Source organism: Zonotrichia albicollis, chromosome 5 (assembly GCF_047830755.1).
Source record: "Zonotrichia albicollis isolate bZonAlb1 chromosome 5, bZonAlb1.hap1, whole genome shotgun sequence".
NCBI classification, from domain to species: Eukaryota; Metazoa; Chordata; class Aves; order Passeriformes; family Passerellidae; genus Zonotrichia; species Zonotrichia albicollis.
Window position 1 is genome coordinate 21,399,078 of NC_133823.1, and position 21,473 is coordinate 21,420,550.

At 42.6% G+C, this 21,473-nt stretch overlaps 1 protein-coding gene across 1 annotated transcript; it reads right to left on the bottom strand.

Annotated features, from left to right (window-relative positions):
• Positions 1-345: 345 nt before the first annotated feature.
• Positions 346-20,164, bottom strand: LOC102061317 (transmembrane protease serine 11E). Its single transcript, XM_074540976.1, has 10 exons — positions 18,267-20,164; positions 10,283-10,406; positions 8,883-8,998; positions 8,387-8,454; positions 7,780-7,880; positions 6,763-6,801; positions 5,512-5,692; positions 5,040-5,305; positions 4,014-4,156; positions 346-3,594 (listed from the first exon to the last, which is right to left on the bottom strand). The coding sequence occupies exons 2-10, from the start codon at positions 10,392-10,394 to the stop codon at positions 3,433-3,435; spliced, it is 1,188 nt and encodes a 395-aa protein (XP_074397077.1). The 5' UTR covers positions 10,395-10,406; positions 18,267-20,164; the 3' UTR covers positions 346-3,432.
• Positions 20,165-21,473: the final 1,309 nt, after the last annotated feature.

Genomic DNA, 21,473 nt, shown 5'->3' on the forward strand with positions numbered 1-21,473 from the left:
GCCACAGTCCTAAGGCTCTTGTACAATGTGATTCACCCTCTAGTGGATGACACAGGACCTGTTTACCTGCACATAAATTTGGGTAACCACTGGCCAGGTGGGTAAATTCTGTCCTAGTCTGGATGACGTTTTGCTCATCTAACAGCTTCTAACAATCAAAAAAGCTAGATGATTAAGAGAACATAAAAGCCAGCACATAAATCCATGGTATAGAATCAGCGTAACATCCTAAAACAGAAGAATCTCCAACTTACAGTTGCTGTGATGCAGGAAATTAGTAAGTACATGAAACAGAAGGCAAATGTAACAGATTTTATTAAATTTACATATAAATTACATTCCTGTGTGTCATGCATGATTGTATAGTTAGAAATATCCCATTCTGCCTTAAGTGAAGATGTTAATTCCTCTAAAAACATGGATGAGAGAAACTGCAGCTTGTAGCTTCACACATTGGTGAAAATGCAGCTTCAAAGAAATGCAAGTCTGCTAACCATCTAAACCAAATAAAAAGTTTTGGCTTCAGTTTCCTTAATTTCCCCCATGAAAAGCCAGGCAAGGTTGACATCAGTGCAGTTTTGCCACAAGTAAGGGATTCAGGCCTATCATGTCCAACCGCATCGATATTCCTTTGGATGAAGTCTGTTCTTTCAAATGCTCTTCTTGATTTTCACCATTTGTACTGCTTTGCATCACCAAGAGGCCTCAGAGAATGTGAACTACATTGCTTCCAGAAGAAACTGGAACCAAAGTTTCCAGATGCTGTAAGTACAATCTCCACAAGGTAGTCCAAACTAAAAGCTTCCAAAACATACACCAATAGATGCCAGATTCTCTTCATCCCCACTCCTCCTGGCTGCACTGTGTTGGCACTCAGCAATAAGGGAGATGAGGTACTGTATCTCTACAAGTAGACCTTCAAAAATGGCAGTTCCTTAAGCAAATCACAAGTTGAGTGTTTAAGTTTTATTTGCACCACTTTGGAGAATGAGATTTACTCTAGCCCTTGAGACTGAGCTAAATGCTTAAGGCTTTCTGACATAGTACCCAAAAGAAGAAAACTGGAAGTTCACAGATGCAAAATGAATTTTTTTGGAAATCTACTTATCTATTTTGGGGAATCTGTGATAAAGTTGGCATTTGCAATCCTAAAAATGTGAAGTGTGCAAGTTACAATGAAATCCAGCAGATGGAGAAACCATTATGTCATTTGAAAACCCAAGCCTAAAGTGGTTTTAAAACTGAAAATCCATAGTATTCTGTAATTATATTTATGAAGACAAGTATAAAATTTCATTCACCGTTCTGGCAAGACAAATGCTACAACCAAGAAAAAAACTTCATATATATTTGTCATATTTTTAAGCTTCCTCTAACAAGCAATATGTCAAAGACAAGTTCAGCTGAAGAGGCTGAAATGAAATTTGCTGGGCTTAGACCTATGGAACCAGTCTGACTGTGTTTATTGCCTATATTAATTAAATTAATTAAATTAAATTAAACCACCAAGTTTGTTTCTGAAGCTCACAACATTCCACAAGAAAAGTTCCTGGAGGAAAAAAAAAATCAAGAGCCAGGTATACACAAGTATAGAACACACAACAGGTACAGATCTTCTGTGGGCTTCCAACTATTCTAGTACCTCCAGTGAGGCTCTAGAAAAACTGTTTCTGGACTGAAAAACAGATCACAGGACATGTAATAAAAATACTTCTGTTATCACTGCTCTGGAGGGATCACTGCTCTATTTGGACAGCACTGGCAGCAAGCTGCACACTCAGGGGGGATCCCTGAGCTGCCATTGACTTTGCCAGCTGACTGTGCTCAACTGGAATGACACTCTGATCACAAGACTATAACCACTGAGGGCCTGTTTTCCCTGGCCCTTCTAACTAAGAGCATACTGAAAGCCTGCTGTTTGCCTTTTCTAGCCTGGCAGAAGGTTCTTGCTTGCTTGGCATGCTGGACCAGCTCTGAATCTTGGCAGTGTGGCCAGTATCTCCTCTCCTGAGTCCTTTCCCTTCTGACCACAGAGGGAGAAAAGAGCAGTTCAGTGGCTCATTATCCAGCAATTAAGTCCACAGCACTTGCTGTTGTTAGGATCAGGATCCACATGAAGTTGGAAAGCTTGCAGACACACCAAGGAGAGCATCCCCACCAAGAATACATGTGTTCTGCTGCTGGGTTGTAGAAAGCATTGGATATCTACCTGACAGAAAGTAGATATGTTTCTGCCCAGGCTGACAGAAACATGGGCTCCTGAAAACATGAAGCCAGAGAGAATATGAGGTTTGTGTGGCTGAGACCAAATGAGTCAGCTACAGTCTGGCAATGCAACACAGGCAATTCTTAGTTCCTTTGAGAAGAGAGAGCTCTGTACATAGGATTTCTGGGTCTGTCAGAAGTTATGTCCTGCTCTGAAGGACAGGGATATTTCTGTTGTAATGCAAAAGCTTTTTATTTTTTCATAGGATATAGCTAAAAATGCACATATAAAACTATAAAGACTTGAGAACAGCATTCATAAGAATGAGAAGATTGAGAAGTTTTTTTTGACGAAGGTCATACTAAGATTGTTTCAACCATTCATCCTCCACAAAAGGCAAAGGACTTTTATTCAGAAAAATACAGTCTGGAAAGATAAAACTGGAAATTAATTCAGCCAAATATTGTGCTATGACAACAAACTGGTATGAACATAAGGTGGTTTTTGGTCTTAAGTCCAGCAATTACTCCCCTGGCAAATGCTGTGGCAGAGACTGTTTATATGAAACTATGAACAGGCATATGTTCACTTGTTCAAAGAAGGTGGACACAAGCTGGTGTTTTCCACTAATTTCTTTCTCAGGCAAGGAAAAGTTCTCTATTCACTTAATTAACAATCCAGTGTGATATTAGGAGCCAAGGCTTCTCCAAGCCATCTTCCATTCTTCATTATATTTCAGTTCATGGAAGCAGGAGAAAGCTCAAGAATTCAGAAGTACAGCAGCCTTGGAGTCAGGGCCTGGATTGTAGCTTTTCTATGGACAGTCAGGGCCTTGTGAGCACACAGCAAATGGATGGGCCAGGTTTCAGTTATAGCTTGTCTTGGATGCTGGCAGATGATTGTTTGGGCTCAAACACTTTGCTTGGGTATAAAAGCCGGGGCCAAGACATGTGGCCATGTAGAAAAAGGGTCAATATATTGCATACAGATGAAGGAGTTGTCCCTCTGACAGACTACTTCCTGAACAAACAAATGTCACATGGATCAAGTCCATTCCTGTCTGGCTGTAGGCCAAATCAATTTCAAGTCCCAGACTGCTCCAAGCTTACAAGTACTTTATACACCACCACAAGCTAAGCCAGCAGCTGCTTAGAGGGCGACCACCGAGCAGGATGTGTCAGAGGAATAGCTGTACACAGCCCACAGAACTTAACCTGCTCCAGGTTTCAGATGCCCGTTTTGGACTGGATCCAGTTTCGATAGTAAGTCACTCGTGTGTATACTCCTGGTTTATTTGGCTTGCCACATTCATCTCCCCAGCTCACTATTCCCGCAAGATACCAGATTCCTCTGGAATTTGCATGCACCAGTGGCCCACCAGAGTCACCCTAAGGAGAAAAATGTCAACAGACAGAAAAAAGTAAATAGCCATGTACTCAAATTCTCAAATTCTTCTGCTACAATTGGCAGGTATTTTTCTGTAGACCTCAGCTATAATTCAAGTTTCACACAGTTTACTGACAAGACAGAGGCTCACAGCCTATGTCTAATTCACACCCTTACATCTGCATTCTCTCACTTGCGCATTGTGTATAAACTTCATGCAAACTGAAGTGCAGACTCCAAAAAACTCATGCAAACTGAAGTACATGAGCCTTGAAGCTCTTAATTTGTATCTATCAAGACACTGAGACTCAAAAACTTAAGATTGCCCAAAGTACATTTTATTTCTAGAAAACACCACCTGTAGAAATTAAACCACCAACCCACCTATTTCCTTTTTACTACTACCAATAAAGAGACTTACCTGGCAAGCATCCACCTGCCCTTCCAAGTATCCAGCACACAACATTCCAGCTGTTATCGCTCCGCCGTACACTTCTCTCCTATTACAAACTGCAGTACTTATAATTCTCACTTCTGCTTGTCGAAGCTGATTAACACTGTAGCCTAGAAGGAGAAGTGGCATTAGCATTTGCAGACAAGGTAAGTAACATAAAAAACTCAATTATTAGGAGTAGCAAATTTTTCCTGCCACTTTTCTGCCATCACAGGCAATTAAGGGAGCTACACAGAAAATGTCTCAGGATTAAGAAAGTTAATGCCCTCTACTGCCAAAGTCCTTCACTTGTTCCCAAACATAACTCCTATCCATCTTTAATCATCACCAGATGCTCTTTAGCATAATGGACAAATGGAATTTTGTACACATTTCAGTGCTGCATTCAACTGTAGGCTACATGGTATGTCCTTGCTATCATAGAAAATACCTATTTGGTTAACTGCAGCATAGCTTTGGGCAAACACTACACATCCCAAGGGTCTCCCATGAAACACAACCTATACAGGTCAGTGACTCTCACAAGCAGATTTATAGTCCCATCCTCTCTAACCTCAATGACACAGACTAATTTGAAAGGAGCTTACTCAAATCACTTGACGAGGCCTCACTTATGACCAAAGAGAGAAAAACTGATGAAAATTGTCATGGTGCATCTGCAAAAAATCTGAATAGTGAAAGAACTGATGTCAGAGCTAAACCCAGAGGGACTGGAGAACCAAATGTATTCAACCAGTGCTGTGTGTACAGAAACTAAGAAAAGTTGCTCTTAAATCCTGTAAGACTAACCTTCAGGGTCTTCCCCCCATTTCTGATCCACTGACCAAGCCAGAAAAAAAGGCAGCCAACTAAGTCCAAAGGTATCTCACTGGGACATGCACCTATTAAACACCAAGTCTAAGGAATTCAAAATAAACAAAAAAACCCATAAAACTAACATCAGTCTTCTCAGGCACATGTGTGACAGGGCACAGGGAGGCAAGAGACACTCACCATCATTCTCCAAAGCTCCCCAGCCAGTGACAAAACAGGAAGCGTTGTCTGGGAAAACATGAGATGCTTCAGGAAGGCAGACACTGTGCACATCACTTGTGAACTCAATAGGAGAGGCAAGTTCCACAACAGCCACGTCATACTCGTGATCAAGGAGAACGCCACCATATCTCTCGTGAACAATAATTCTGCGCACTAATTTTTTCTGTTTTGGAGGTCTCAGCAGAATTCCAAAGCTGGCAGTCCACCTCCGAGGGTCTCTTACTCTGTGAGATGTTTGAGGTTATGCCAGAGCCACACAAAACAACATACTTAAGGAAGCTTAGGTCTCCATTTAAGCATCAAAAGGCAACGTGACCAGGTTTGCCAAAGGGGAAGAGAACAACTTCATGATCTTTCAGCAGATACAGATATTAGAGGGTCACAAAAGGTCAGAGTACCCAAGAGTCCTAAAGAGGTGCTGATGACTTACTCTCTAAAGCAGTGGGCAGCAGTCACCAGCCAGGTGTTACTGATGATTGATGCCCCACAGCGATGGCTCCCATCAAGCTGAATGCTCCCCTGCCATGGCCATTCTCCCTCAGGTGCACGCTGCCCATCAGTTATTCTTTCCACTCCTGTGAAGGAGGATGCCTGTCTTCGTATTCCACAGCCTGTCAGAGAAAAGGCAGCTCTGCTTTAGCTGATTCAAGGCCCTCATGGCTGCAGGCACAGGTGTAACGGGGCAGGAGTCTCCATCAAGAGACAGCCTTCACCTAAAGCAGGGAAACCAAGTGCCATGGTCACAAGTGTCTCAAGATACATGCAGGGTAAACAAAGACATTTGGTAGAGGAGTCAGTACTTTTTCATTAAGCCAGTTTTCAGACACACAAGCCCATATGAATTCCCATGGGACCTGAAGGCTGTGTATCTGAGATACTGAAAAAAAGGGCAGTTTTTCAGGTCACCTACAGATTAGCCTTCGTAGCAGCAACAAAAAAATAGTGTCCTCTTCCCAACAATTTACTTACAGCCACTGTGCCAACAATCAGGTATTACCCAGCTGAAAAAAGTTAGATTCAAACCAGTTAATTCTCATAGGCAATTTGAAGAGGGAAAGCTTACATGCAAAGTTTTCAAAAGCATGCAGAGGACTGATGGAGAGCCCTGGGAGGTACTTACACTGTCTCCCAGTTTCCAGAGGAGCTCTATGACCTCAAGGGGGAGCACAACAGGAGGACTGAGAACTTGCCACTCTCCAAGGCCATGAGTGTGGACATGAGTGTGCTCGGAGTGTGGACAGCTTTTCTGCCTCTCCCACCCTCTGGTCTTTCCTTAAAGTTTAGGTCAAATCTGACAGACATCTACTGCAAAACCGCTCTTCAGGTAGGAGGGGGATGGAGGGAAAATGTTTTTTGAAGGATTCCAGCAAGAATCATGGCCCACAGCAAAACTGTAGTTCTTCTGCAAACTTGCCAATAGCAGCTCACTATATGCCCCCACTTCCAACAACCAACATTAAAGCAAGCGTTTCCCACCACCAAGCCAGAATGCTTGATTCTACAAATGTATAGAGCCAGCAAGACTGCAAGGAAATGAGCTGAAGTCTCCCCTGGCTCATACACTGCCTACTGTTCTAATATCTGCAAAAAATTATATTTTCAACTTGTATCATGAAAGTATAAGGACTTGTAAGCACAAAACCTCCAGCACTGTCCTTTACTATAAAGTATTTGTACTTACAGTTGTTTAAAAGGTTATCTCCCTTTTCCTTGTTCAGCTCTGGAATGAAAAGCAAAGACCACAGTAAGTTTATCTCATATGCTATGTGATCCAGCCCAGACTCTCTCCCTGTACCCAGGATACAAAAATTAAATGGCTTGCATTGCTGCCTGGAGTGACAGTACAAGAAGTAGTAATTTGCTGTGTTGGAGAAATTTAGTTAAGCCTCTGTTCCTCACAGAAAGGCCACAGGATGCACATTTCTTGCCTTAGCTCAGAGCTAACAAAAGCAGCAGATGACTGCAAGTGGGTCCAAGTTACATCTGTGTACAATGTGCACAGCCACCAGCAAATGCTTACAGGCCTTTGTTCATGTTTCATGTGGCAAGGTGGTCAGATGAGTTTTCACAAGTCCTCAGTGCTAGGATTGTTTGAAGGTAAACTGCAACATTTCTAATTTCTTTCCTACAAAAACCCCTCTGTCAGAGTCGGACAGCAATCCACAACAGATTCATGGGAAAGGATGACTGCCCAGTGACCCTCAGGATCTTGTTACGGACACTTGCAACAGAAATCTGTCAAATGACCAAGGAAATGGCAGAGGATAGAGAAGGGAACAACCTCAGCCCTGCAATTTTAATAGCTTCAGGACTCTGCATGTCAGTGCCTGGTTATAAAGGTTCTTATTCAATTTACTGCATGTCTTAAAGTTGTTTGTGAACCCATGGTCACAAAGTTGGACCTTTTTTGATGAATTGAGGGGGACTATCTCATTCAACACAACCAGGTCACACAGGGAAAGTCTCTGATGCATGGAGAAGAGCTCACACTCATAAATCAGTGCCAATAGGTTTTAGTTCTTTCCATGTTCTGTCTTCCAACTTCCCATGCTGTCAGCCGAACACACAATTTTGAGAAGGCAAAAAAAGAAAACAAGAATGGCCCATATTTGCACACTAAGGTGAAACTCATTATGCTGAGAACAGCAAAGTGTGAGTAACAAATTCTAAGCTGAAAACACAAACCTAAGGCACTTGCCTGTGAGTTTAATGGTAGACTGGTCAACACTGAGGAACGTTGAGATTGCTTTCAGCCTTCTGAGTAAAACACGGTTGACCTGATCCCGGGTCGTTGCTTCACTGTCAGCAGAGGGAAATTTAAATACCAGAACAACAGATGCAAGCACTCCAACAGGATCTGGGCTACAAACCAAAAAACAAATGGTGTGGTTCTCCTTGCCTACTAATGCTCCTGGTACTGCTTTGTACTGCCTGCCTTCTTTATATGAGAACAGGTCTAGTCTGCACCAGAACAAATTGTATGTCTGTGCTCAAGTAAAGAAAGATTATGACATGTCAGCAGGGAGCAAAAGCTTCTTGCTATGACAGTGATCAGAGGGAATTTACTGGGAACAGTTAGGGAAAGGGTATTCAGTCTGCAGAAGTATAAAACCAAACTTCTCTTCCTTGCTGACTTCTAAGGGTAACTGAGTCCTCAGTGTTATGAACACTAGAGGACAGCAACCACCAGACAAGTCACCCTACTGGTGTAACCCAAGCAACCAGGAATGCTCCATATGGTCAACAGGCAGGAAGAAAATTTATTTAGCACATCCCTGCTTACTCCTGGCCTTCACATGACTTACCTTAGACTGACCACGTGGGACCTGATGTATCTTTTACTTAGAAAGGACCCCCTGAATACTTGAGACATCTGTTAAAAGAAAAGAGTGTGTTAAAATACACCTGCAATGAGTACATGCTTTTACAATATAACATGTGTTTCTCACGAGCCTCTGAAACACATGAAAATGCCTTCAGATCTCCACCTCTACACCAAAGCTACCACTAAATTTCCATCAGGGAATGCAAATCCAAAATAAACACTGAATTGGCTGATTTCACTATCCATTCTGCTCTGTGCCTGCCAGTTCCACCACAGGGCTTGTGGAGCAGACACCTGTGCTTACCATCTGCATGTGCAAAGTCAGCTATGCATCTTTAACCCACAGCAGCAAGGTGTGTAAGGTAAGGCCAGCCATGTAGGGATGAGGCACAATCACCTCTGACTCTATTTTCAATTACACATTTGCAGAACTCTTCAGCATAGGTCAGGTATAAGCAGAGAAGCTTTTAGTTTACCAGGGTTTCGATACGTTCACTGATGTTCATGAACTCCTCTGTAGTTTGCTTTTCATACTGAGGATTATACTTGACATTGGTGATTAGGAAAGAGGCATTGTAATATCTGTCTTGATCTACAGAGGAGAAAAAGAAGGAAAGGTAGCTGATCATCTTTAGTACAACTCAAAGATGCACAATATCTCACAGAATATGGCACAAGCAAGGGTCCCTGGCCCTGACAGTGATCCTGTAAACTGTGAAATTACAGCTTTAGCAGCACTTTGGTAAAAGGGGGTTCTGGATCGTCCTGTTGCTCCTTGGACCATCTAGGGGCTCATTTCTTCTTTGAGGACCATCCCAAGGAGCTCCAAATTACACCCACTACAATATTGCCCTGGGGTCCATTTTCTTGTTGGCCTAAGGAGGACATAGCACAAGACAAAGGAGCTTTTCTGACTCAGTCACATCCACTCCTCCCCAGCTGCACTATGTCACATTCCTGCCCCTCTGAGAGGCACGTGGGGCAGAGTTGTTTGCATCTGTTCAGTGGTTGGGTTAATTTTAAAATTATTGTTTTAAAACAGTTTAAAACACTGTTTCTTGGTTGTATGGCAGAGAGGGGCCTTGCAACACAGAGCTGGCAAAAAGCAAAGCTGAGCTGTAGCTCTGCCACTGCTCCTTCTGGTGTCCTAGTGTAAACCACAGCCTCATTGACTCTTGGTGAGCTGAGATGGCCACATGATTCATTCCATTCATGGAATGCAGAAAAGCATTTAAAAAAAGTCACACTGCTACCTCAGAGACTGGGAATGGAATGACTCAACTTCGTTCATGAGGCAAGCGACTGGGAATGGAATTAATTGTCTTCAAGTCATAAGCCAAGATGGTTGAACTTGGTGATCTTAAAGATCTTTTCCAATTTTAATGATTCTATGATCCGCTGCTGAAACTAGGCTCTTGGCAACCAGAACTGAGTTCTGAGGTCTGAAAAGCCTAAAGCTCTGCCCTGTCTCTTTCTGGAATATTCTCAGCTAGAGGGGCCAGGTTGAGTTTCTGTAAAAACCCCATAAAAGATTAAGCTTACTATGCATAGCCTGAGTGCTGGACACACCTCTGGCTTATACAAAAGACTGTTATCCTTTGGTCAGTCAGTGGAGACACTGGATACCAGTGGAAAAACCAGGGCAAGAAACAAAAGGAGGGTTAAAACTGAAATCCCTGCTTCAAGTAAAGCACATTTCAAGTATTCTTACAGGTCTTCAGATCAATCTAGCTCTCAAATAGCATTTTGAAAGTTCTCATGTGAGTTTTATACCAGAGGAAAATTGCATGCCTAAATCATCAGGCAGGACCACAGTCACAAGTGAAACACAACAGATTCCTGAATGTTTGTCACAACAAAATAGCAGGGCACTTACCATGGCCCAAAAGAAATGCAATCAAGCCAATGATGAGGGCTAAGGCTACTATCACTGACACAACAATGACTGCGATCTTCCATGGCTCCAAGCGCCTTACTCCTCTGTCCATCTGGATCACTGCCTGCATTGAAGAAAACAATGTGGAGAAATTCAACTATGGTACAAAGACAATAGTTCATCCAGAGTCTAATTATATCTGGCACAGCTTAGCTCAGCTGAAAAACCCTACCGAATGAGGTAGGTTGGGAAGGACCTCTGGACTCGAGGGCCTGACTGTTTAAACTAAGCCCCATTAAAGTCAGTTGCTCCAGACCTTGTCCAGTCAAGTTTCTAGTATCTCCAAGGAGAAAGGTAACTCAGTCTCTCAGGATCTCTGGTCCAGTCACTGCCCATCCTCATGGCAAAAGCTTTTCCTTTATATTTAGTCAGAGTTTCCTGTCTAACTTTGCCTCTGTTGCCTCACATACACACCAAGAAAAAGTTGTGCAGGAAATGCTAGTAGAGACAATTTGACTTCAAGAAATATTACACAGATTTCAGGTGCAGCCAGCTGCCCACAAAGGTACTCAAACTGAACATAAATGCAATAATTCATGACTGATGAAATAACCTCTGCCCCAAGGATACTCTATGCAACCATAATACATAGCTTTGCTTATATTTAGTTGGTGTGAGGAGTAACAATTGTTGAGTCCCTACAGGGTTTGGGGCTTACTGCTCCAAAGCCACACATATGTTGAGAGCAACCACATCCTGTCTCCTGCCAGACAATCTATAGAGAAAGAGGTACTTGTGTGTAAACATGACATGGCAACAATATCCTGTAGTAATTCTCTGAAAGCCAAGAACAGACCTGTAAAATGGTAGAGAACTTGATTCACACATGGACAGAGGCACAGAAGACTTTTTCCTCCACTTACATCCTCCAGTGCAGCATTAAGCAACAGAACATTAGGAAAACTGAGTTTTTGTGCATGCCCTCAGTAGCTTTATTGTAGGATGATGCAAAACCTTATGCACAATTATTAAAGATGCCAAATAATTCCATAGCACACCATGTGGTAATCGCCATGCCACATACTGAGTCCCTGCAACATGGTCTGCATTAGTACATGGTATCAGAAGAACACCTGAGATAATCTCTGAGATATCCTGGAGACACAAATGGCAGCAGCCAGCCCTCAGGAGGAGGACTGGCTGGCTACTCACCATGCTGCTTTACACCCCCTGATCCATGTTGGTATTGCTGTGAACCAGACACACTAAACACTGTTTTCCCCTTCTCAGGTCTGTGACACAGCCATCTCTGAGCAAAATCTGAGAAGATGCAGGCAGGAAGAGGAAGAAAGGCAGAGAAAATAAGTGTTTGCAGGTTTTCTGATGACAAGGTGGAAAAGAAGAAATCACAGTGAAAGCAGAGCAGGTGAACAGCAGGGGCTCCATCTCAGGAAATGCACTGAGTGGGCAAATGAACAGTAAAGGTGAGGGTCTGGTGTACAAATCTAAGACAGCAAAAGGCAGTGAAGCGGTGAGAGAGGAGGATGGTGTTATACCGTCTGCTCTGATGGGAAGAAAACCAAGTAAAGCCACAAGCAAGAAATGGCAAGAAAAATAAATAGGGAAAGAAAAAAAAAAACCAAACAAAAACACCCCACAGACAGCACTACAGAGGAAGGAGATGAGAGAACTGCAAGCAAGCAAGGGTGTATTCGGCAAGAGACAGGGAAGTTGGAAGAAACTTAATCTCCTTGTATAACATTGGTTTTGGCTAATGAGAGCGCTAGCCAAATGGGCAAACTTTTTACCCATTCAAAGAGGTGGCATACTGGAAAGAAAATGTTAAAATAGAGAAGCTTCTGCCAGCATCACAACTGCAGATAGTCACAAGCAGCAGCTTAGTGTTACCAAAATATACAGGACAGGTGATCAAGATCAAGTCTTCTGCTTCAGAGTCAAATGCCATGGAGAAAGCCTGTACCTCTTCTTCTGTTGCTCCTACTTTACTGGGGCAAGTTCTGCTCTCGCAATGCACAGCCCAAGTTTTCTCCCACCAGACTGGCTCAGTTTCCTGATGTCAAGGCTATAGGGCAGTTGATAGGAGTTGGAAAACCCAAGCTGGCCAAGATTACTCCTTTGCAAACTACAAGTTGCAATAAGCACATAAATAACACCCACCAGAACTCACCTGGCTTCACTGAGGCCTTGAATTCTCACCATCTAGACCTGCACTGTATACACTGTCCATCAGCTCTGAGAGTTCAGCAGAAAAAGAGATTCAGATAAAAACCTAAAACCAGTGGAACTGTTCTGCCTCAGTTTCTTCAATCTTCTGCAGCCTTCCATGGAACACTCCCATACCCATCTCACAGCATTTCCCAGTCCCAGGGAATTGCAACATACCTCATGGGCAGTCAATTATTACTCTTGAGGGCAAGCCTCTTGGCTAATCAGAATAGCCCACTATGGCAATATGCCTCTGCCCCTCCTCAGTAGCCACATCTCATGCTTGAAAGAGGCAGCTTTTGCATTTCACTTTGCTCTTCTCACTGGAGAGCTTGTGCTTTCAGCCTGAGCCCCTCCCATCCATCTCAATCAGACTGGTTCCCTGTCCTGCAGCTGTCCCCACTCCAAGGGCTTCCACTTGAATGGCAACTGGAGCACCATCCCTCCACTGCTCTTGGCACACAGAACACACAGCCCAGCCCTGGCAGTGTATGGCTGACTCTGCAGATATTGAGGCAACTGTGCTCTTGGATCGTAACCGCTGCATTTTGTGAACTGTATCCAGACAGATTTCCTGAAAATGTGGGTTTATGCCAAAGCTGCAAAATTTAAGATTAAAAATACTGACCATCTCCTTGCCTGTGAGACTCATGCTCTCACAGGCAGCACTGTCCTTCCAGCCATCTGTCTCTATTTCCTTTTTGTGCAAATACCAGCTACAGCCACAAACACTGGCAGCACAGATCCCTTTCTCCTCCAATATTTCAGAACTGCTTGTTCTCCACAAGTCACACAGACTTGCAAAGGGAACAGAAACCTTAGGAAGTGCTGTAGTGCTGAGGGAAATGTAAACATGGGAGATAAGGAATAGAACACTACACCACACCTGATACTGATTTGTTTTTTAAGAAAAAGCTTTAAAGCATTCATATCATAGAATCGTAGAATGGTTTGTGCTGGAATGGACTCAAAATCATCTAGTTCCAGCACCCTTTCCAAGGGCAGGAACACTTTGCACTTGACAAGGCTGCTCAGAGCCCCACCCAGTGTGGCCATGAACACTTTCAGCCAGGGATGGGGCTTCCACAACTTTTCTGGGAAACCTGTTCAAGTGCCTCACCACCTTCACAGTGAAGAATTTCTTCACAGTATCTTCCAGGAGCGTCCTCTTCTCCAGGCTGAACAGCCACAATTCTCTCAAGTCTGTCTTCACAGGAGAGTTGTTCCAGTCCTCTGATGATCTTCACAACCCTTCTCTGGCCTTGCTCCAAAAGGTCTGTGTCCTTCCAATGTTCAGCTTATTCAGAGCTGGATGAGTACTCCAGTACTCTGCAAGAGCAGAGTAGAATGATCTCCCCTCAAACTGCTGGCCAGTTCTTTTGATGCAGCCCAGCTCACAGTTGGCTTTCTGGGCTGAGTGCACATTGCTGGGCCCTGTTGAGCTTTTCATCCACCAACACCCACGAGGTATCAACCCACATCCACATACAGGTAATTAATTTGTATATCGAATATACAAATTAAAGTGGAAATATCTCTTCAAAACCAAAACAGTTTCCTCCCTTTAGCAGGACAGTTTTGTCTTCCATCTTGCTAAGTAACAGAATAGGAAAAAAACCAAAATACTTTTGCAATGAAAGCAGCAAGACTCATCAATTCCCACAGTGTACAGTTACCAGTATCCTTCAACTGTAATGTCTGCGTGCAGGACCCAGCTCAGTAGCAGTAGCCCCCATGTTTTCCTGTTTGGTTTTCTTTCTATTTTATCTCACAACTAGGCATGCCTAGCTTTGCTGAGACAGAGGCTAGGATGGTTACTGAGAGACAATTCAGATTATATCCACTCAATGCTTTCATTATGCATACACATTACACCTCCAAACAGCTCTTCACTCCCCTAGCCTTTTTTGCTATGGTGCCACAGAGGGCAGGACTACCAGAATAACCACCTTGACAGGGATTCCTGTGCTTGGGACATCCTGCTCCATAGTTATATAATTTAGTGGCAGGTGGATCCCCCTGTTTAGGAATTAGAGGTCTTCTCTGCACTCTAGTAACCAAGCAAATTCTGCTCCACCCAGCAACACTCAATGGCCAACACTGATTCTCTGCAGTGCTGAGGAAGGCCTTCCACCATGGATACATCCTTTCTTTCTTCCTGTAGCAAAGAGACATTGCTTAACAGATCGGCGTTCTCCTCAGAAGACCCCAAATACCACAGCTGTCTGTGTGATGCTTTCTAGAGTCCGGTGTTTCACACAGCCTCACGTTTCTTGTTTCCTTATATCACAGGCTTTGACTTTTTTTACTGCCCAAACTCCACTAAGCTGCAAATTAACTCTTAGCAGGGCCAACAGGAATTCAACATTCACCCTCTAGCATGAATGAGATAACTCAAATTTCACAGGAGCAGAGATCAGACCCAGACACCACTGGGAGCTCTCAAAAGCCAAGTCCTCACGGCTCTTAAAAATACCTCCTTGAGGTCTGTATCTGGCAGCTTTCAGTCTGCAGTGAATTAGTGAGAAGTTTCAAACCCAAGATCCTTTAGCTCAGTACAGACCTGCTTATCTTGGCACTACTATCGCGAACATTAAACCTCCTCCAGCAATCCGTGTTCTCATTTAAAATATGCGTCATTCCCAAGGGGCCTAAGATAATCCATGAAGACAGCAGCATCTCTCAAGTTCATATAACAGCTAATTCAGGTTGGGAAGAGCAAATTATTAGATCTCCTAGCTTACACACCTTGGCTCCGAGACAAAGACTGTGATCCCTAAAAAGTTATTCTGTACTGAAAAAAAATTCCAAATGAATTATTTTGAAAATAGATATGTTTTAATATAATTAAGTATTTAAAATGCACTAAAGTTGTGTTTAGAAAGAGATATATTAAATCAAACCTTGATACAAGATATTTTAATAAGCGAAATACAGCAAGAAATAAAAGCAACATTAATAGTTATTGACATACTATGAAGAAGAGTTATACCAAAATTTTACAGAGCTAAAATTAGTCTTCCTTGTGAAACCAATGAGAAAGGACATTGGATTTCAGGTTGGACTTCTGATTAGCCCCAGATGAATTCTTTACCTTTGAATTTGGAACCCAAGTGAAAGACAAGCACAATACACAATACAGGTGACAAGCTGGTTTGGCTGTACCAAACTTCGTAAAAGGTTCTATATTCATTCACAATGCAAGTGATGCAAGTTCAGCTCCCACCTCTGCCTGACAGGGTTTGATTCACTATATTGAGATTACCCATCTTTTCTGGTTGATAACACACCTTACTCTCTCACCAAAAGCTTCAGCAAGAGCAATACCAGAAAACTGATCAGAATGCATCTGTTCAGACAAGAAAAGAAAGTGCAACTTTATCATGTGGCCCTAGTCACCGAATTTCTGGATAAGCAGGGAAGAGCCACCCTGTTTTGCTTTACAGATCTGCCCTTGATATTTTTTGACTTCTTAAGCTAAGACCTCATAGCATCCCCAACTAGATTTGCTCTTAGATTAATTCAAACCGTGTTTTCTTGTACCAGCTCTTTACTGAAAGTGTTTTGCCACGTTCCAGGGAGAAAAAAACATGCAACCTCTTCTATGTGATCTGCTGCAGTCTTCCTTCGTTGTTTTTGTTTGGTTTTTTTATACCCCTGCCAACTGATAATCCAGCATTCTCAGAAGAGCCAGTGGCAGAGTTTGGGTGGCACATCTGATGGGGAGGGTCTCTACACTTTTATAGTCATGACCAGTTTTCCCAATCGATAGATTCAGGTACATGCCTACAATCATTCTTCCTAGAAATAGGACCTTTCACAAGACAACTGAACAGACTGATCTGCTGGCTGGGTGAGCGTGATTCAAAAATCCAGACTAGGTCCCTGGAACTTTCTACCTTGGCAGAGTGGTTGGGAATGGCAGCAAATGGGATACATCTGGCTTACTGTAGGAGGCCTATAGAAAAAGCACAGGGCCACAAAGCAAGACTTGCTAATTTCACTCCCACATTTACCACAAGCAATCACACCAACCTAGCACTTCTCCTGTGCTCTTGTGGCATACTCAGGACACGCACTTCTAAAAGAATGGGACAACAACCTCAGCTGCTTTGAGAACTGAAGCAGAAGAAGCTGGTGCCTGCCTAAGTACTGCCAGACCCTTGTTTGGATGAGGTCAGTTACCTACCAGCCTCAATTGCTCAATGTTTGATATCTCCTAAAGCATTCTGATACAATGAAAGACTTCCAAACATTGAAGGTATCTGCTGAGGGAAATGAAGTGTGCGTTTTTCGATGCGTCATACTAAATCAGCTTGATCTCCCCACACCCTTGAACAGCCCACAAAAACAGTAGGTGCTGCATGCCACCCCTCTGCAGTCAGATAAGGCATCAGTAATGTATTTGCCACTTACTAATTGAGCTCCTCCCCTTAACCATCCAATTTTACCAAGGTCTTGCTGCTTCTCCAGAGCACACTTCAGCTGGGTAAAGACAACTGCTCCAGCTCCTGTCATTTGCTTCAAGATTCAAGGGCAGCATTCAGTCTTTGGGATATCTTAACTGAGAGCTTCCCATCAACTATATCCATGATGCCAAAATGCTGCTCATACAGGCTTCCCTGGTTATCCAATCACCTCTGCAATCAGCACAAAAGGTTTGCTATTCCTTACTCTCTCATCCATTTTGCACACAACTGTTCGGAAGTTTTGAACTCTTTATTTGTTGGGATAGAGGTAGCCTCCTGTACCACTACAACAGTCTGTGGGATGTAACTAATGCCAAGAACTGAGATATCCTTTATCACTTATTTGTCTTTCTACAGCTGACTGCCACAGCCAACCTCTTGAGACTCTCATGTTCTGAAACAAGTTTTAGCAGAAGTAGGAGGACTACTCAGTACATAAAGACTTAAAATTTGCATGAACACTGAGAGATCATCTCAGCGTAAAGAAAATGTTAAGTACATGGCCAATGACTGCAATCAGTTTAGGATAAATTTCTGTAACTTTAACATCTTTACCTCTCAGACTTCCCCTTCCAGCAGGGTTTGGTCATAGACAAATATCTTGCTCTGTTAGTTTGGCAGTCACAGATGATAGCAGTAGACCTCTGCTTTCCAGCCCTCAAAAATAGCTCTGCCTGCCTCCTTTTATTCTTCTTTGATTTCTTGAAATCTACTCCAAAAGCAAGACACCACACAAGCAGGTACAGTCTCTCTGGGTTTTCAGTTTGATTTTCGTTCCAATGCAGGGTGGGTGAAATGGTCAGGTGCCAGATTTGGTGTGTTTCCAAGCTGATTCTGCACAGAGTAACACTTCACTGGCTGCATACAAAGCCCATTAAAACAATTAAAAGCACAAGAAGCTACTTTTACCAACCGCCCTCTGCTCATCCTCTTGTCCAGCAGTTGTGCCTACAACACATTCTAACTGCGCCAGCACAAATGGTAGGTCAGTCCCTGCAGCGTGAGATGACTCTCACCTGCCCTCCACATAGGCCACCTTGATTTGCCATACTGTGCTGTAGATGAGCTGGAGAATTCACAGAAAACATGCGTTTTGGGTGAGGAGAAAGGCTGAAATATCAGAAGGATTTCTGATGCAAGAAAGGCAGATCAAAACAGAAGCAAGCTCAGCACTAGTGCCACTCTCCCCACACCCTCGGTCAAAGCTCTAACTGCCCTATAAATCTACACACAATGTAGCCATGCTGCCCAAAATACCAAGAAGCAAGCCAGAAGCTCGTGGCACTCACCTCTGTGTACCACTAAGAGGTCAGCAAGAAGTCTTCTCTCTGGGAAGAGCTCTCTCCACCGTCCCGAGCACCACAACACACTGTGCAGCATCTCAGCATAGACTTGAGGCTTTATCTCCTGAATTAAGAAAGAAAGGAGTCATAGGCAAGTCAGAACAAACAAGTCCAGCAAGTCTCAGTGACAGAGGCTTACCCAGTAGCATGATTCCTCCCCTAAAACAATAACAATACACTTCTTTCATCACACCTTTCATCCAGGAATCCTGAAGCCTTTTCAGAGCATTAGCTACACCCTGCAACACCCCAAATCAGAAGAGCCATGAAAATTTTGCAAGGACGCAGAGCTTATTTCCTTCTTTGGTATAATTAAGAACAAATCAGAAATTGTGGGAAGGATCAATGCAGAAAATTTGCATGTTTAAGAGAAAATGTTCAGCCCTAGGTCAGGTATGGAACTGACAAACTAATGTAGAATCAAAGGTATGTGCCTCTTAACTCCCTTGAACTTCCTTGAAATTGGTCATTTGGCCAGAAAAGAATCTGCCCTCATAACAGCAGCTAAATTCAATTTTTTCATTCTTCTTTTACTCCTTAGATGTTAATTTTAATTGTGGTCACCTAGCTACACATACATTTCTGTCCTGAAAAAATTCTGCTGTGTCACAAACATTTGTGATATAAATATTTTCAGGTTGTAAATAAGAAGCTCTACTTGTGCTAGTGACAGCAAGTTAGCTGGCAAACAATTATCACAAGCTCAACCTGTAACCTAAAGTAGCATTTCTGAACCTTCAGAAATGCTTAAAGTTTTAAAGTTTTAGGTTTTAAGAAGTTTTAAGTTTTCTCAGTACCACTAAACTTACTAGAAGATGTATGTGACCACATAGCCTGACACACAGATTTGTTTCAGAAGGACAATAAAGAAGACAGACCTCACAACAAGATATGAGTGGCACACACATTTTCTTTGCTCAACTGCAATAAACTTTCTAACCTCTAGGGACTCTTTTCCTCTACCTTAATGACCTCTATATGACCCCTGTGCAGCTCAGGGATCACCAGCTTAGTAACACGCTGATGCAAATACACCTTACATGGCTGGAGCTCTTCCTTCCACTTACATCAAGTCCATAGCCAAGTAACAGGAAGACTGCTTTTGGGGATTGCCAGCTTCCTTTGAGTGAAGCATAAGCTAAAGATAAGCCTCAGCCTCTCATAATTTGGATTCAATGTCTCAGCATAATTTGTTACAAAACATGATGAATACAGTTGTTAATGACACATTTAATGTAATTGCTTCTCAATTCTTTAACTGGAAGCTGCATTGCCATCCCATATAGGAACACCTGAGTCAATCCAGATGTGCAAGCAAAATGCAGTCAGAAGCCTAGCTAGAGGGTGACAATTTCCAGGGTAAAATATCAAGTGTCACATGATTACCTGACCTGAGCATAGGTGATGCAAAGACATTAATTCCAGGCACCCCATGATCCTCAGACATAGAGCTCTGCCTTGTGACTTGATTGTGCCATAGGTGGAAGAAGGTACAACACAGAGCCTTCATGGCAATCCTTGTATAGTCTCACCTGCAGGAAGAAAACCCCCTATTGCTGCTTAAAGAAAGAGGTTAAACTGAGGATGCTTTTTTTGGACACTGAAAAACTCCTCCAGGCCTGATTTCATGGCACGAATGCACTAAACTGCTAAATAATGTGATAATCCTGGTCAATAGTCCCCTCTCTGTACCAGATGTCTGAGTTTCTTCTTTTACTGGCAATAACTCCCTGCAGCAAAAAACTCATATGAGAAAAAAGGACAGGCAATAGCCACAAGTGGTTCCATTGCCAGGTACCAAACAGGTTTGGCTCCTGATTCTAGAGAAATTCCTCTTATGTGCCCTTTTGTGCTACACTGCAACACTTTAAAAAAAAAAAAAAAAAAAAAGGAAAAGTTAGAAATGCTGAGAAGGAGGCAGAGGTTGTAGCCCACCTGGGTACCACATAAAAGAAAGAAGGAAGATCCTGAAGACTGAACATAAAATGGCATAGATCAAGACCCCCACCAGAATCCAGCTGGTGAGGAGGCAAAGTTTAGGCAAAGTTTCAATGACTGGCTAAAGCAATGGAGTAAGGAAGTGAGGCTCAGGTTCACCAGAGACTGGGGAGCTTCCAGGGTGGATTATACCCAGCAAAGGAGGAACAAATTTCTGCTTAAAGTGAGAAGGAGACAGGATCTGCACTTCACATCAGACTATACAGAAGCTTCAAATGGACAAGCAGAAAGCAGACTGGTGCCCACAGGAAACAATGTATCCTGTTCTAAAACCCATGGTAGACGCTGCAACCTCAAGTAAAGAATGTGACGGAGGTTACGCAAAACTAAAATAGTAAAAAAAAGTGTTTAAAAGTCTGATATGAACAGGATACAGGGACAGAGAGCCAAAATCATGGTTTCCATGTTCCACAAGATTCTCCAAGACATTAATGGCAGAATGCCTACCCCAGAATGCCTACCCAGAACACATACCCCAAAAAAGGACTTGGACACTGCATGTATAAAGGAAACATGGTGGCAGGAAGGCCATGGAATGTGGAAATCCCAGGAACTACCATTCCAATTAATTTAATTACTCTGAAGTAAAATGTGAAACCTTTTACTTTGATCACTTAGATAATACTGGATTTCTGGACGCTGTAAATAACTGTTTCAGTAACAGGCAGCTAGGAAATCCACAAAACTGGAAGCCACTTTTGATTTAGTCCTGACCAGTTTAAACAATTGGTTTTTCATCTTTCTGTCTGAACTGTATCAGCATCAGATTCAGCATTTCTAAAAACACCAAAAGCCAGATCTACTGACATGCTGAATTTCAAAGATAGAAATTATATAAAATTATAAAATCCCTCTAAAACACAAAGCTTAAAGTGCATGTTTTCTGGAGACAGAGAGACTATTTCAAGACATAATGTCTTAGAGCAAATGCATCCTACCTGGTAAAGGAGAATAAAAAAGCCTTGAGGAAGACTAAAGCCAAACACAATGGTATCTAAAAAACAACAAACCCATTTGGAACAAGTAAATAAAAGAAATAAATGATAATGCTTTTTCTGAAGCCAGCTCACTATCATAGGAATCTCTGCTATATTCATAAACTGTCTGAAAAAATATAAATACTGAGAGGATAATCATACAATAACTGTCCAGTTA

Excerpts from the sequence above, each read along its gene's own strand:
- LOC102061317 (XM_074540976.1), bottom strand. The coding sequence starts at position 10,394 with ATGGACAGAGGAGTAAGGCGCTTGGAGCCATGGAAGATCGCAGTCATT. Across the intron at positions 7,881-8,386 it reads TCCCACGTGGTCAGTCTAAG|TGAAGCAACGACCCGGGATC; the intron begins GTAAGTCATGTG and ends CTCTGCTGACAG. Across the intron at positions 5,693-6,762 it reads AGATAACCTTTTAAACAACT|GCTGTGGAATACGAAGACAG; the intron begins GTAAGTACAAAT and ends TTTCTCTGACAG.